We start from the raw sequence: 16,614 nt of genomic DNA on the forward strand, positions 1-16,614 counted from the left end.
CAAAATGTACACATTTAATAAGCGACACGGTTCACGAACAGATATGAAACATTACAACTTGCAAATCAAGGACACAATACTGATAAAAAGGATAAGGGTATAAGTACAGAAGTAAAAACAACAGGTGATGGACAGAATGCAGAACATTGTCATACATTCACTCCAGTACAGAGATCTGGGTCTAAATCCATCGTTTTTTTGCACTCCACACCACCCCAGGTCAGACATGGCCATATGCAAATCAGCCTTGACCCTGTGCCTCATGGGAACAGTCCAGCCCGAGCTGCCAAGCCATGTCTTTCCTGGACGGGAATCAAGCATCCAAGGACCGGTTTCTGGCTTTCAGCCGTCATCAGCCTGGATAGCTTTGCTCCAGTGGTGTGGAGAGCATGGGACTCACGTCTGAGCATACCCATCCCACTCGGGGTGACAAAGGCAAAAACAACAGGTGATGGACAGAATGCAGAACATTGTCATACATTCACCCCAGTACAGAGATCTGGGCTTAAATCCATCGTTTTTTTGCACTCCACACCACCCCAGGTCAGACATGGCCATATGCAAATCAGCCTTGACCCTGTGCCTCATGGGAACAGTCCAGCCCGAACTGCCAAGCCATGTCTTTCCTGGACCGGAATCAAGCATCCAAGGACCGGTTTCTGGCTATCAGCCGTCATCAGCCTGACTCCAGTGGTGTGGAGAGCATGGGACTCACGTCTGAGCATATCCATCCCACTCGGGCGACAAAGGCAAAATCAACAGGTGATGGACAGAATGCAGAACATTGTCATACATTCACCCCAGTACAGAGATCTGGGCCTAAATCCATCGTTTTTTTGCACTCCACACCACCCCAGGTCAGACATGGCCATATGCAAATCAGCCTTGACCCTGTGCCTCATGGGAACAGTCCAGCACGAACTGCCAAGCCATGTCTTTCCTGGATCGGAATCAAGCATCCAAGGACCGGTTTCTGGCTATCAGCCGTCATCAGCCTGGATAGCTTGACTCCAGTGGTGTGGAGAGCATGGGACTCACGTCTGAGCATACCCATCCCACTCGGGGCAACAAAGGCAAAAACAACAGGTGATGGACAGAATGCAGAACATTGTCATACATTTACCCCAGTACAGAGATCTGGGCATAAATCCAGCACTCCACACCACCCCAAATCAGACATGACCATATGCAAATCAGCCTTGACCCTGTGCCTCATGGGAACAGTCCAGCCCGAACTGCCAAGCCATGTCTTTTCTGGACCGGAATCAAGCATCCAAGGACCGGTTTCTGGCTATCAGCCATCATCAGCCTGGATAGCTGTCGACTGTTTTTTGTATTTTATGTTGTTTTATTAATAACTTTTATTCTACCTTATCTCATTGTCCAACCGAGATAATGACGTATTTTAAAGGATGAGAAATGTGATGTGTATTAGATTGTAATCCAACGGGAGGAATTTAATAAAATCAACCTCTTTTTTATATACAATTGATCTTGTATCAGTAATATTTTGTGACACTAGCTAAAATATTGACGTGATAGTTTTAGACACTTTTGGTAACACTGAAAGATTCCTTAATAACTAAGCAGCTCTCTCCCAATACTCTTAGAACCTGTGATCAAAATAAACAGCAACACGATAGGGCTTTGACTTTTTGTATCAGTAAAAATGGTGACATATCTGATGAGGCACCAGAGAAATATCAGAGTTTCCAATTTTACACATCATTCAGTGCCTAAATCACACACAGTTCTTTTCTTGAGAAGTGTAAGAATCTGATTAGTACTGTCCGAACAGGGCACTTAAACTCAGGTCACTTATGCTAAGACAACAGATGTTCGCTCTAAGCCCAGCAAAAGGTGCAATGATGAAAACAGTCATACCTCAACAATGCAGCCGCCTGCAGTAAATGTGGAATTGAAAGTGAGACCAAATGATGTACAAGACTGGCACCACTATTTCACTGCCTCCCTGCAAAACAGTATCAGTCTGCGCTGTGCTTGATCGAGTCTACAGGGATCTGAAACCCTTGTCTCACTTTAGACTCTTTTTGTTAATCTTTTCAGAGATCACTATTCCCGTCTTAGCAATGACAGTGGGGGCCTTTTGGTTTTGGGGATGTTATTTCAAATTTAGGTTAAAACAAAGGTTAAAAAATATATTAATAATAGCAGTGGTCAACACTGGGCACAGATTGCAAATTAAATGGGTGGCAACTAAAATATGCATCACCGGAGTGTATATTGAGAGTAATATAATACTACGAGGTGTGATTAACCCGTGAGTATGCTAATTGAGCTGGAAGCTGTAAATTCCAATGCAGAATGCAGCAGAAGAGTGACTCACGCTAACCAACACAAGAAATCCATTTGTAGATTTATATAGCGTGAGGGTATCCAGGCGCTGTCATAATTGCTCCCCCTATAGGTGTCGAAACCAGACACCTCAACACGGCCTGGGGCAGGAGCCTTTAGACCAACAGAGCGCATCTGGGAGGCCAGGGAAACCGTCCCTAAGCGCACAGACTCACCTCAATAAATTGACGATGCTTCCTGAATCCTTCTGGCTTGCGAGCCTGATGCAATATGGCACAAAGGGTTGATCCGTGGGACACTGCGTGTCCATCATGGCAACACAGAGGTTTCAGCGCGTCTATCCAGGGAAAGCAAAGCAATATGGAAGCGGGTAGTTACTGCAGGTTGGTGCAGAAACCACCACCACTACTGTTGCATTGAAGCGGCATGAACGAAAGGAGCTGTGTGAAAGGCACGTAGGGCGAGCCAGTGCTCATGTCAAAGTCGAATGCTACATGCAAACTCATGTCATCTCGGAAGAGCTGGAGCTCATGCATACTTCACACAGCTACTGCAGTACGCTGATTATCATGGCCAGAGTAGAGTCTTTGACTGACAAGTACCACACAAGTGCAGCTGTGCAGGCTAAACATAAAACATTCAACCAAAACCACATGAAAACACTACTTGGTCCTAGTATTTGAAACTGATAAGAGAAGCAGCCAATAGAAATGGAAGAAAAGTAAGTGCCAAGCACAGGAACCAATCAAAAGCAAGGGGGCCCGATGTAAGCCTCTTTTAAGATTTATATTGAATACAATAGATTTCACAAGTACAGCACAAGGGCTGTGCAGGCAAAACCTAAAAAGGAGTAGTGCAGAAACAACCTTATTGATATTGTTCACTCCACTTAAAATCAGGAAGATTATCTAGATATCGATACATAGCTTTTTCAAATTACAGCCATTGGACTATTTCTACATGTGGTTGGTGCTATGGAATTTATCTACTTTCTTATAAAAAGGTTTTAGCTATAGCCAACCGTTGCAATTTATTTGAATGCTGATTGGAAACACAAGAGTAACTGCTGTAGCTTCAGCTATTAATTATTTACCTGCCGTTAATGCTACATTTGCACTTTAATAAGTTTAACGGTTAGTATTTTAAAGTCATGCTCAGCTTTTTAAGTAAGCTAGATACCAATAAATAGAGTGACTCTCTATTATTGTGAGAAGGAGTTATACATCACATATAGTCACTCTTTATTCATATGTGTATCATGCATTAATGCATATTTTAACTATTTGTTTTACGGAATATTCGCAAAAAAAATATTTTTGGTTTCCACTAATTGGTGTTCCACATTACTTAATATATGTCTTCCTCTTCACCATACTTATACCGCACCCTATTACAGCTTCGGCCCGTGGAGGGAGTTACGGTGGGGCAGGGAGGCGGGGAGGGGGAGGGGCAGGGTGGAGGGTGCTAAAAACCGGCATGTGGATAATTGCAGGTAAGTAAACAATTTAATTAATTAAACGAATTTGGTAGCGCGCCTTGCATCGCAAAATGCGATGCAAGGCGCACTACGAAATTCGTTTTTAAATTGTTTACTTACCTGCAATTATCCATATGCCGGTTTTTAGCACCATCCACCCCACCCCTCCCCCTCCCCGCCTCCCTGCCCCACTGTAACTCCCTCCACGGGCCGCGGCTGCCCTATTATCTGTGGAATTATTTTGACTTTGCCTTTCTTGCAGTATTGGTAGAAAGCGCAGGCATATTGCATTAAGGTGAGGTGGTTCTTTGTGGGCACACCTGAGAGAAGAGAGAGTATTTCTGTTGTATAAATGTGACTGTTTTTAAGTTAATTGCAAGCCTTTCTCACGAAGTGTGGACTTGCATTGTGATTTTTATAGTCTGGAATGAAAGACATAGAATCAAAGTCATTAAAATTACTGGTAACTAATCTAGGAAATGCACCTTTTAATATGATGAAGATATAACATATTTAAATATATATGTGGCTTGAGGCAGGTGTGCAAAACTAATTCTAAGGCTCGTTCTTTTTGTATTTTTTTTTCAGTTTGACAAGCTAGCTAGCCTCAACCATATACACGTCCGGACCGGATGTTTCTGTAATGCAGGATGCTGCCAGCTGCATATGAAACTGAGCTGTGAGGATGTGACAAGGAATTATGAGGTCGGTAACAAACAAAGTGTACAATACATACATGGTCAAGTGTAAGCTAGCATGCTTTACACATCCAGAGAATTCCTAATTATATACAGGATTTTTTTCTCTTTCTGTAATCCTCATATTTCTTTTAACTGTATTCACTCTGTTTCAATCCCACCAATGTGTGTGTTGCATTTGATGTTGTACAGCCAACCCAAGAACATTCTTACACACAGAGAATTGTTGGACATGGTATCTCCTGAACGAATTCCACATCTTCACTGTATTTCAGTGACTGTCACAGTTCTTCTTTTGGCTGTTGTGGTGCACCTCAGGGGTTTTCCCTGGCTACATGGTGGTAAAGGCATTGTCTAATTTCCCCACAGTCAGGCTGGCCTCAAGCATGTCTTGGTGTTCTTGGGTCAAGAAACAGAATGACAGTTCCCCTGAAAGAGGATGATTCTAATGGGGTGTTTCTGTGGTTAATAATTGACTCTTGACTAACTGACTAAGAAATCTGCAAAAGTCTCTGCTATACTGCGTGTATCTATGAATACTTACCTATTAGTATTCTTCTTTTAAGTTTAAGTTTAAGGAAACATTTCATTGATACAATATAAAACACATTACACTAAAATATAGAAACATAGAATAAAGTAATAACCATGCAATCTGTTAAGGCAATATGAGGAAGGCTCTATTACTTGCCAGTAATATTAAGTACTCCGGGTCCCGTTGTCCTCGTCCCATTCATAACAAAGTGGGGTTATTCATCTCCAGACAGAAAAAAAGAAAAGAGGAATGCTGGGACCCTAAGCCTAGCCCCTCCCACAGGGAATACATAAGCAGCACTTACCCAGCATCCCGTCAGAACAACCAACCCCATAAAGGAGGCCATCCGTCCGTCCGGGAGGGAGGAGAAGCAAAAGGGAGAACTGCAGGAGACAACAGGCAGAGCACCCAGACAGGAAAGCACCTCACCAAAGCAGGGCCATATCCCCTAAAGAAACACAAGATGACCAACAGAGGGCCGACAGGCCAAACCAGGAGTCCCCTGTGAACAAGGAAGGGGGAGAACACACCAAACAAAAAAAAAAACAAGCAGAGGCCGCCCACAAGAAAAGGACAGCGAGGAAGCCATAGAAAGAAGAAGACCCCCAGAGACCCAGCCGGCCAGGAAGCCAGAGCAGGCCAGCAAGGAAACAACCAAGGACCGGAAACCAGGACCCAGGAAAACCGAAGGCAACAGCAAGGCCAACAAAGGGAAACCCCAACCTGCCAAATGGAGAAGAGCGCACCAAAAGGGCGACCAGGACAAAAAAAAAGACGAAAAGGAGGCACCCCAAAGAGACCCTGAAGGCAAAGCCCCAGAAGGGAAACAGGTGCCAAAGAAACAAACACCCTGGACCGCAGCAGACCAGAGAAGAAGCCCCAACATGACAGGCCCAGGGAGCGCATTGGATAAAAAAGGTTGACAAGCCCAGCACCACCAGGCAGGCACACAAGACCCCGCAGCAGCACAGACAAAGAGTGAGCCCCAACAAGAAAGAAGAGAAGCCCCGACTGACAAAGGGACACACAAAGAGCCCCAAAAAGGAAGAAAGGAAGGTCCCACAGCCAACTATGCACAAAGCACTAAGGGCTAAAGGGGGCCAAACCAAGCCCAGAAGGAAGGAGGCACCATCTAGGCACCAGCCAACCCCCTCCCAAGCAGAACGACCATGCCCCCAGAGAGCCCAGAGGAAAAAGCCCCCAAATCCCCACAGAGGAGGACCAGTCCCCAGGAAAGAACGTCCAGCGATAACCACCAGAGCAGCCGAACAACCACCATCAGCCACCCAACAGGGAGGCAGAGCCATAGGGAGAGCCCAGGAACCATCCAAGAGCCAGCAAAGGCAAAGGGACACACAAGAAAGCCGGGGAAAGAAGAACACAACCCCAGGTACTCCACACCACAAGGGCCACAGAGCCTGAAATGAGCAGGCCGACAACCCAGCAGAACCAGTCACCGACAGAACACCAGGAGGACCCAACAGCCAGACCCCAACCAAACTGAAAAGGACAGGGGAGGAGCCAGAGACCAGAACCGCAGGAGGCCAAATGCCCCACAAGGAACAAGGCCCCAACCGAACCAGAGACTGACAGGAAACCCCAGAGCAGCAGGGGCAGGCAAGGCCAACCCCCAAGGCCACAAAGACCGGGGCAGAAGAGGAAGCCAGCCAGAGATGCCCCAAAAGAGACCAGAGAGACAGCTGACCAAATAACGGACAGGCCAGCAAAGGCCGGGGACCAACAACCCTGAACCTGCACAGGCCGGGAAGGGGCGGGACAGAGCCAATGGCCCAAAATACCAAACCCCTGAGGGGAGGATACGAACCCCCAAAGCCAGCCCCACCCAGGGAGGCAGAAGAAACCATGACGAAAGGACCACAGACACCAGGGCCCAGCACCCACGAAGGAAGGGCAGGAGCAGGGGAAAAAAACAGACATCAGAGCACCAGGCAGACAGGAAGCCAGGGCCTAAGCCAAGCAACGCACCAGACCAGAAGGACCAAGCGGCCCAACCCACAACCGTAAAAAGTACCATAACAGGTAAGGCCCTAGCAGGGCACAGGCAAAAACAAAGGCCAGGGGGTGCCGGAGGAGCCAGATGCACAAGGCCCTCAACCACACCCTCAAACCACTGCATCCAGCCCTGGGAAACGAGCAGCCAATCAGGCAGGTAAACAAGGGGCAAAATAAAACACCCAGCTACTGCCCCACCCGAACAGAGGGAGGGGGCCACAGAGAGACAGACACAGCTGTCAAAAGCACAAGGAGAAATCAAGCCACCTTACGAGAAGCTGAGAGCAAAGGCAGGAGTCGAATCCCAGTCCCGCCAGAGCCCATGCTACCAAAAGCACAAGATTTGCCACTGAGAAACAACACCACGGACAAGGAGAGTGGGCTCCAGAAAGGGGAAGGGCACGCCTGGAAGACAGGAATAGCAGCCCAGGCAGAAGACCACGGAAGTCAGAAAGGGGAGGCCCAAGTCACAAATGGCCCACCCCAGCAAAAGCCAGGCACACCCAGGAACCGGTCAACACTGGCGGCGGATAGGGCAGCCAAGACGCAGCCCACAACCAGACACAGAGGGGCCAGAGAACACAGCCACCGCAAACCCAGGCAGACCGTCAGGGAAACAACTCCAAAGATAAAACACTGCACATGAGAGACCAGGAAAGCAACCGTGCGAGGAACCAGGACACCCAGGAGTACACACCAGGAACCCACAGCGGCAGCACAAGAGACAAAACAGAAGAGGCCAGACTGAAGCGCACCGCACCGGGCATCCCCAGGCAGACACCCAGCCAGGTATGAAACAGGTCAGACCCCGCACAACCCCGAGAGCAGACACGAGCAGGAGCCCCATGAGGAATGGCCGGAGGCCGAAAGCAGGCAGCCAGCAACAGCACACAGGGGAAACAGCCCCCCCAGTCAGGGGGCAGAAACAGGAACAAGTTTGCACCCCAGGCCATCAAGGCCCCATACTGGGAAGCCAGAACCCAGCGCAACAAAGAAACCCTTTAAAAGACCAGGACCAGAAGGACAGACTGGGCACAGTAGGCAGAAGCCACCATAAGGAGGGACCCAGACAGGGCCCGAGGGACCCCGAGCCAAGACCAAAATTACGACACAACCCAGGACCATACGGACGCGACCAAGAGGGCCACAGGGGAGACAACCGCCCAGAACCCACAGTACTCAAACAAGCAGAGCCAAACGCGAGCCAGCGGCATCATAGGCACATCAGAGGCACCGCCCAACAGCACCAGGCATTCCCAGGCAACAACCCATCCAGGCACTCACCAGGCCCATCCCAGATAAACTGCACAGAGCAGACGAGATCAGGAGGCACAGAGCAGCCCGCAAGGGAGCCCAAGATGCAGCCAAAGTAGGAGCACCAGGGAAAGGCACCAGCAAACACGGCAGGCCCATGTGGAGCAAGAGAGCCCACCCACAACACAGGACAGGAAGCTGATGCCAAAACAAACAGGTAACCCCGCAAAAACCCACAGGACCAAGCATTCTCAGGCCCCAACAGGTGCGAGCAAGGCCTGACCCAGCCCAACAGCAGAGGACAGAAGGCAGCAGCCGCCATCAGGGTGGCATGACCGGAGGTGAGCCCCAGAAACCACAGGAGCAACTGACAAACCACGGCGATGCACAAACCCACAAACCCAGTACTAGGGAAAAACAGGACAGAAACACGGGCCGGCAAGCGGAAGGACCCGGGAGGCCAGCTCACCAGCGACAGCTGCGCACACCACCCCCAGACTAGGGCCGGACAGCCGGACAAACCCCAGCCGGAACAGGCAGCTGCCCTGAGGCACCCGCCACAGGGAGTTCGAGAAAGTCGCCATTCACCGCAGGCAAGCAAGAGAGGCAGAAGGGGGCAAACAGGCACTAACCTCTGGAACAAGGGCAGAAAACAAACGTATAGACCATAACTGTAAGTTGGGCAGAAATATGCCACTCCGAAGGAGGAAGGAAATGGAGTGCACACCAAGTGGGGCAAAGACCCCAACCCCCAGCCAAAAGCTGTGACCTTTGCACATTCATGGCGGTGTGACTGAACGCAGAGCAGACATACAGAAAGAAGAAACCTGCCATGCGGGATTTACCCAGGGGACAGAGACAGGAACAAGGCCCCCCCCTTTTCAGCCACAGCCAGCCCAAGGTGCCTGCACAAACCGCCACCAGGACAGGGGAAAACCAGGAAGGCAGGGAAACCTTGCTAAATGGCACGACTTCCACAAGGCCAGGCCTCAGGAAGATGCGCCAGCATCCCGGAACCACCTGGGAGGCTGGCACACCAGCCACAAAGGGCCCACAGTCCATCATCGGCTTTGAAGAGCTGGACCGGCTAAACCCACACTCCTAGCAAGCCCAGCAGGCCGGGAGGCAGACCACCAGACACCCCAACCGCATTCCAGGCAGCCGGAGGGGGGAAAATCCAAGGAAAAAAAGCCACCCAAGCCCAGCAGGAGCAGCAACAGCATCCCCATCTCAATTTTGTCAACAGACAGAAAAAAAGAACAGACGGGATGCTGGGTAAGTGCTGCTTATGTTCTCCCTTTGGGAGGGGCTAGGCTTAGGGTCCCAGTATTCCTCTTTTCTTTTTTCTGCCCGGAGATGAATATCTCTACTTTGTTATGAATGGGACGTGGACACCGGGACCTGGGGGTAAAAAGGAGGAGAAAGGGAGAAAGAGAGAGAAATGGGAATTCAATTATTTGTTATTATATCATAACTACTTATATAATTACTAATATATAGTTAACAATAAAATATGAGAAATAGCAAACCGGCAAATAGATAGCATTGATATGAAAAATAGGTATAAACAGACCAGCTATAACTCATGGAGATTTAGAAACCCCTTCAACTCGAGGGATATGAGCTTGTGATAAATTTGCAAATACATCAAGGAAATTAGTAATGGGTGACCATAGGACGTCACTTTTGATTGCAAGTGAAATGGGATGAAAATGTGATCTGGCTAATCTACGGTTATAACAAACCACATACTGCCAAGCACGGTAGGAGATATTAGTATTATCCGTTCATGCCCAGGTAATCTGTTGGAAAGCAACTGCCAGGAGTAGATAGATAATATGGAAATTGTGTTAGTGAGAAACCCAATCCTCAGACACACTACCTAGAAATATATTAACAAAGGAGAAGGGAATTTGTGTATGAAATATGGTAATAATTTGTTTCCGGACTTGTTTCCAAAAATTCAGAACGTGAGAGCACATAAATAACACATGTTTTTAATCTGCTGGGTTTGTATTACAAGACCAACAGGAGGGGGAAAGGATAGAATTCATTTTGTGTAACGAGCCAGGGGTAGGTAAAAGTCTGTTGTAAACATAAAATAAACTTTTGGTGGTATTAGAGTTTCCAGAAGATTTCCTAATTTTATTCCAACCCTATTCCACATAGAAACATAAAGGGAAGATTGGAGATTAGCTTCCCAGGCGAGTTCCACTTCGGTTTTATCCCTAATACATTGAAAAGGTATTAAAAGTTTTTATACCTGTGATGCAGATGGTAAGAGGGGCAGGATTGACAGAACAGTTGGGGGTGGAGAGGAATGAGTAGATATTTGTATCAAACGATTATAAACTAATTGAATTAGCGAAATTAAGGAGATGTATTCAGGTGCATATGACGAGGGTAGAGAAAAAGGTGTTTGGTCAATTTTAAATGACACACAAGTATCATAATGATAAAGTTGGTGGATCCAATGAAGTCCTTTAAGAAGACAATCTTTCCAAAAAATAACCCTATAGTTTATTTTAAGATCTTTATTGTACCATATTGAGGATTGCAGAAATGTATCTTTAGGGGAGAGGTGATTAGTAAGTAGAGGATGAAGTATTTTGGAAGAATTATTGAAAACAGAAAGAGAAAGTGACAGAGGACGATGTGTAAAAGATAAAAATTCTCGAAAGGAGAAAGATTGAAGAAAGGATTTTTCAATGGTAGCCTATAATGGTAGAGTTGAAGCATCTTCAAAATCTAGGAGCATTAAAGAGTATTGTTTAAGAGAGAATGCAGTATGATTGAATTGAAAATCTTGGAAGTTAACGCCTCCTAAATGTTTAGGTCATTTAAGTTTATGTAGAGAAATATGAGGTATTTTATTATTCCATAAAAATATTGATAATATAGAATATATTATTTTAAAGTGAGTGTTAGCAATGTTTATAGGGATATTGGAAATATAAAAAAGAATTATAGGAACTGACATCATTTTTATCATTTCAAGACAACCCCACCATGATAAAAACAAAGGATTCCATCTGGATATGGTAGACCTTAAAAGAAGTTGCAATTATTTTAAATAAGATAATATAGAATCTTTAATGGAAGATGTAAACCACAACCCTAGATATATGATTTTATCAGAGTTCCATCCAAAACCAGAAGAGATATAATCTGCTGAAAAACATAACTTGTTCAGGGGGCGTGGCCAACTGGCAAGCATGGCGGAGGCAAAGTAAGAGAGCTCCGTTCCTGGACAAGAAAATCCTGCCTTAATTCTACATAACCGAACCTCATCTGCGACAACGATTGCGGGGACAGACCTGCCGGATTCTTGGGCGCGTGAAACCCGCTATTGGGCTGCCTGGAGCCCGGCGAGTGATCAATTAGGGGGCAAAGACTTACTGCTGTGCAGCGGCCGCAAGCCGAGTGCCGAGGGGTTGGCGGCGAGTGGTAGAGGTGATTTGCTGCAGCCACAACGACGAGCTCCAATGAGCCATTGAGCTTGATATCTGTTGGATAGAGAACGACCAGACGCACAGGGACTGTATCCTGAGACCTGATTCCGGCCTTCTCCACCCGACTCAACCCAACAGACCGCACTGACTACCCCTCTCCCCCTCCATCACTGGGGCGAACTGGCGAGGGGCTCCTGAGTCGCTGGCTGGGTGGCTGGCCCGGAATATTGCAGTGAGTGAAGGAGTGGATAAAGGGAGTGCTCCGGTGTGCATTCCACAACGAGCTCCTAAGACCCGGGAGCCACAAGACGCAGGAGTGCATGGAGTATGCTGCCCACACTGTCTGCCATGCCTGCAACCCTGAGGGCGCTCCAGCACCTGGGTGACCAGACTCCACTGAAACGCCTCTTCCCCGTTGGGTACCTAGAAGAAAGGTGGTGTGCAGCCACCATTGGGGCCAGTGTGCAGACCCCTCCCTCTCTCCTGTGATTTGTGAGAGGCGAGCAGTGGGGGGACGCTCTGATTCCTTTTAGGCCAGGCCCTATTGAAATGCCCTCGCACTGCTGAGCACAGAGAAAAGAGTTGGTGCACAGCCGCCTTTACAACTGGTGTGTGATCCCGGGAGCAGCCGATGGGGCGCGAGCCAGCAGGGCACTCCCTGAGGCATGAGGCGCCGTTTCTGATATTGGATGCGCCTGGGAGCCAGTGATTGTTTGCTGGTGGCACAACATTGCTGCAGAAGACGCCTGGGCCTGCCACCAGGCCCTATAATTATAGCAAAGCAGGGTGGGGGGTCAGGCAGTGTGCCGGCTTGGTGCATCCCTCCCCCATATCAGGTGGCTGAAATCTTTGTGTACTGGCCTGGCTTACTAAAATCGTTCTGGACTCACTGCCATGGCCAAAACGATTTATCCCTTACTAAAGAACGTCCTTATCACTTCAGAGCATCCTGCCTCCAAGTTTATTCTACAAGCCACGTTCAACAGAAATTACTTTGAAAGTTATGCTACATGCCATGGGGGGCTCTGCCCCGTGCCCCCTTTGGCCTTTAATTTCAGCCATTTTCCCGTAGAGGTCCTGTTTGAACGACCTCTAGGATTCCTTAGTATCCTTCCTCACGGGATCCTACACTTCCTGATCATGAGCCTAGCAGCCCAGCTATTCGTCCATTCGTTAGTCTCCGGCTGAGGCTTCTTTTGTCCCTTTTGAGCTCTGCCTGAGTTGGACGTATTTTCAGCTAGCTAATTCTGTACATCATAGCTGACCCATTTACCTCCATCTGAAAATTGTCATACAGTGGGCCCTTGGACCCTATACAGTTTCAGTGACCACACAGCTCTGGTGTTCTTTTTCCCCTGTTGTGTCAAACCTTTCTTGTTGGACTGCATCCATTCTGTGCCTGAAGAAGGTGACGGCTAGTGTTTTAGCCTTTCACCGAAACGCGTCTCGGCCTTGAGCTTGACGGAAACTGCATAGTGTTATAAATGAAACAACACTCTAAAATTTGTCTTCCTAACTTGAAACCTACCAGTACATGTTTATGACCCGTGCAGCTCTATAGATATTTTGGTTCACTATTTATCCTTTAACTCTTCCCAATGTTAATTTGAGCTACCTGATCCCTGACTTGGGTTCTAGCCAAATAATTTTGACACCCTCCTGTGTCTCCCTCTAAATGTTCTCCAAATTCTGTTTTCCGTCGCTCTTGTTCTGCAACCTTTTTAAATGTATGATTGTGTTAGAGAGCTAGTATCATGAATGGACTGATGGTGTGCCTGATGGTTTAGATAGTGCTTGGATGAAAGGAGTTTTATAGTTTTTGTGGTTTATCTTTTTCAATGGGGAAGGTGTGTTTAATAATTGTAATTATATATTTATATACACTTTTTAGGTCTCGCACCTGCGACGCATCGTGAAGCGATGTCGCTGCGAGGCCTATTGTGATCAGTTCTGCTTGGAAGGAGCCAAGAGATGTGCACGCGCCGCCTGCCGTGATCAGATCAGGTCGCACGCACGTTCACAATCTCCTGTCTCCCTTTACCTCCTTGTAAGCAGACACACAGAAGCGCGCACACACGCACACACACATAGAGACACCCCCCGCCGTGCGCACACACACACACACACACAGACACACGCACACACAGACACACTCGCACACACACGTGCACACATCCCCCCACCCCCCCACCCCCCACTCCCGGGCTCCTTCCGTGTGTTCTGTGCCCCTCTCTCCCTCGGCAGCCATTGGGTCAGTCTCAGCATGGGAGCTCCGTAGCGCTGGTCTTCACCTGGGCCCCCTCCTGGGACCCGGGACTTCAGATGCCGCACCTCGCTTTGGCGCCGGGGCTCCCTCTCCATAACAAAGACTGTGCATGCGCGGGCAGCCCCCGCCCTCTCAGTCTCAGTCCGGGCTGCTTTCGGTTTCGCTGTCTTCCGTGTTCGCTGGCAGCCATCAGGAGTGTGCGGGGCTTCGTCGTGTTTCTGAGCAGCAGAGGACACCCCGGCTGGTAGCATAAATAATAATGTGTCTCTTTAAGAAGACGGAAAGGAGTGAGGTAAGAGGGGTGCGAATACTCGGGTCAGGTAATTGAAAGTGTGCGCAGGGAATAAAAGACTGACTTCACTTCACTCTTATTGTATGTGAAGGCTAAACGCGGCGTGATGTGCCGCAGGTCACACAGAGCGTCGGAAGCCTCGGGGTGGAGCATTACGGTGGTCCCGACCCTGGGTTGTCAGAGGGGGATCATGCAGTGGTCACCCTGGTCTCCAGGAACCTGAAAATAGTGAAGAGCGAGTGAGATTAAAAAAATTAAATAAACGTTTATCAGTTTCAGGAGCGCACTCTACACCACTGCAAGAATTGTGATATACCAGCCCGCCCAGACCGAACTCGGCGAGATAGCTCAGTGAGTTCAGCGCTAGCAGCGGGCGCCTGTGCCGGGCCATACTGAAAGTTATAGAAAGAAACATCTTGGTCACTCATGCTCTTCAGTGGGTTTGCAGATGCTGCTCCATACCATCTTTGTGGTCACCTGTACCCAATGATTTATGCAACTGTAACAGATAGTGAAACAGACATTAGCTATAAATCTGTGAATACAAGCACCTGCTCATCTTTATTATATGAAACAATAGCAAGTGCCTCCAATATCCATCAGAGGCATCCCTTGGCGCTCCACTCTCAAAAAAAAATTTAACAAGATTCCAAAATAAATCTTCAAGTAATATTCTGATTTAATGTTTTTGTAATCACATATTTGTAGTTTTTTCAAATTTCATTCATCACAAATAAACAGTTCATTCGACGGTATCGTTATGCACAAATCATAGTCCAATGCATTTCGGGCTATGTGCCCTTCATCCGGGACAAACGCTAGAAGCAAGATGAAATAAAATCTATAAGTTTCCCAAATTCAATAAACAAACTCTATACAAAACAATCACAAGTCATAGCCTCATAGGTAATACATGTAATACACGTGCAGTGCTCCCCTTTGTAGTGTATACATGCAATGAAAAAATCAAATAGATCTCACTTGTTGTGCGTGAAATCCTATCGCCAGGACATTTATCTGTAAAAAGTTAGACGAACATGAAAACGCTGTTCATTTCCCATCACACCCGAAATTGGCAAGATGTCTGGCGCTGCAATTTACTATTTAAACTTACTTGAAATACGCAGAATGCGTTTGTATGCTGTTCATTCAACAGTTTGCTCTCAGCTCTGGCGCGAAAAACGTTCAGAAGTGTGTGAGCCAATCACGCTAGGTTTAATATAGACCAGTCTAGATCTAATAGTATGGCTGGTTTCAATACGTTCCGTATTCATGTCACGTGCTTCCCAGCCGGCCAATCAGTGGCAGGCATGGGTTGTTTACAAATCTCATGACGAAGGCATATCTTACCTGTAATATTTACATACTATATCGGTTTAAAGCTAGAATATTGAAAAATAATAAAAGTGGAAAGCCTGACTCTGGCAACATGTCCAATATGACTAAATAACGTTTCACAGATAACATAAAAATTCAATGCGCTCGTTAAGCCCAAAGGGCTTACTTGAGTTCAATAGATAAATCCAATGATTTTCTCTTTGTAGAAGAAAACGATTGTTGTTTCTGCCTTCTACTTTTTCTACAGTTTCAAGTACCACAAATTGTAGTTGAGAGATATTGTGGTTGGCCTCTATGAAGTGAGTAGCAACGGTAGACTTTAAGTTCTTAGTACGAATATTTGATTTATGTTCATTCAGTCTCGTTTTAATTTTCCGTTCAGTTTTTCCGACATATGTTTTGCCACACGGGCACTTCAGCATGTAGATCAAATTCATACTATCATATGTAGCATTCACTTTCAGTCTGATTTTGTTTCCTTTCGTGGGATGGGTTATATGGTTGCCTCTTATGATACTATTGCAATTACCACATTGTAAACAAGGGCGGGTGCCTCTGTATTGTTTTTGATCCATTGTGGTGTGTTTCAACATTTCCCCAAAGTTTTTATTTCTAGTGAATGCAAAGATGGGCGGATTTTGCAAGGATTGTTGGAAATCAGGTTCTGCTTTAAGTATTTTCCAATGGTTGGTAATGATCTTTTTGAATTTCAAGCTTGAGGTGGAATATTTAGAAACGATTGTCATTCTGTCTTGCACTGTCTTCTGTTTGACTGTTTGTGATACAGGTAAATTTCTTTTCAGTGATTCCTGATGAAAACTATGATAGTGAAGGGTTTTCATCAGGAATCACTGAAAAGAAATTGGAAAGACTTGCTAACAGTCAAACAGAAGACAGTGCAAGACAGAATGACAATCGTTTCTAAAATTCCACCTCAAGCTTGAAATTCAAAAAGATCATTACCAACCATTGG

The 16,614-nt window shown here is 46.9% G+C and overlaps 1 protein-coding gene across 1 annotated transcript in view; it reads left to right on the forward strand.

Annotated features, from left to right (window-relative positions):
* Positions 1-16,614, forward strand: part of LOC144828121 (molybdenum cofactor sulfurase-like) — a 650,078-nt gene that overhangs the window by 421,309 nt on the left and 212,155 nt on the right. Inside the window, exon 7 of the mRNA XM_078686242.1 lies at positions 4,382-4,498. Coding sequence (XP_078542368.1) covers positions 4,382-4,498 — 117 coding nt within the window. The remainder of the gene's footprint in view (positions 1-4,381; positions 4,499-16,614) is intronic.

This window comes from Lissotriton helveticus, chromosome 4_1 (genome assembly GCF_964261635.1).
Source record: "Lissotriton helveticus chromosome 4_1, aLisHel1.1, whole genome shotgun sequence".
Taxonomy (NCBI): Eukaryota; Metazoa; Chordata; class Amphibia; order Caudata; family Salamandridae; genus Lissotriton; species Lissotriton helveticus.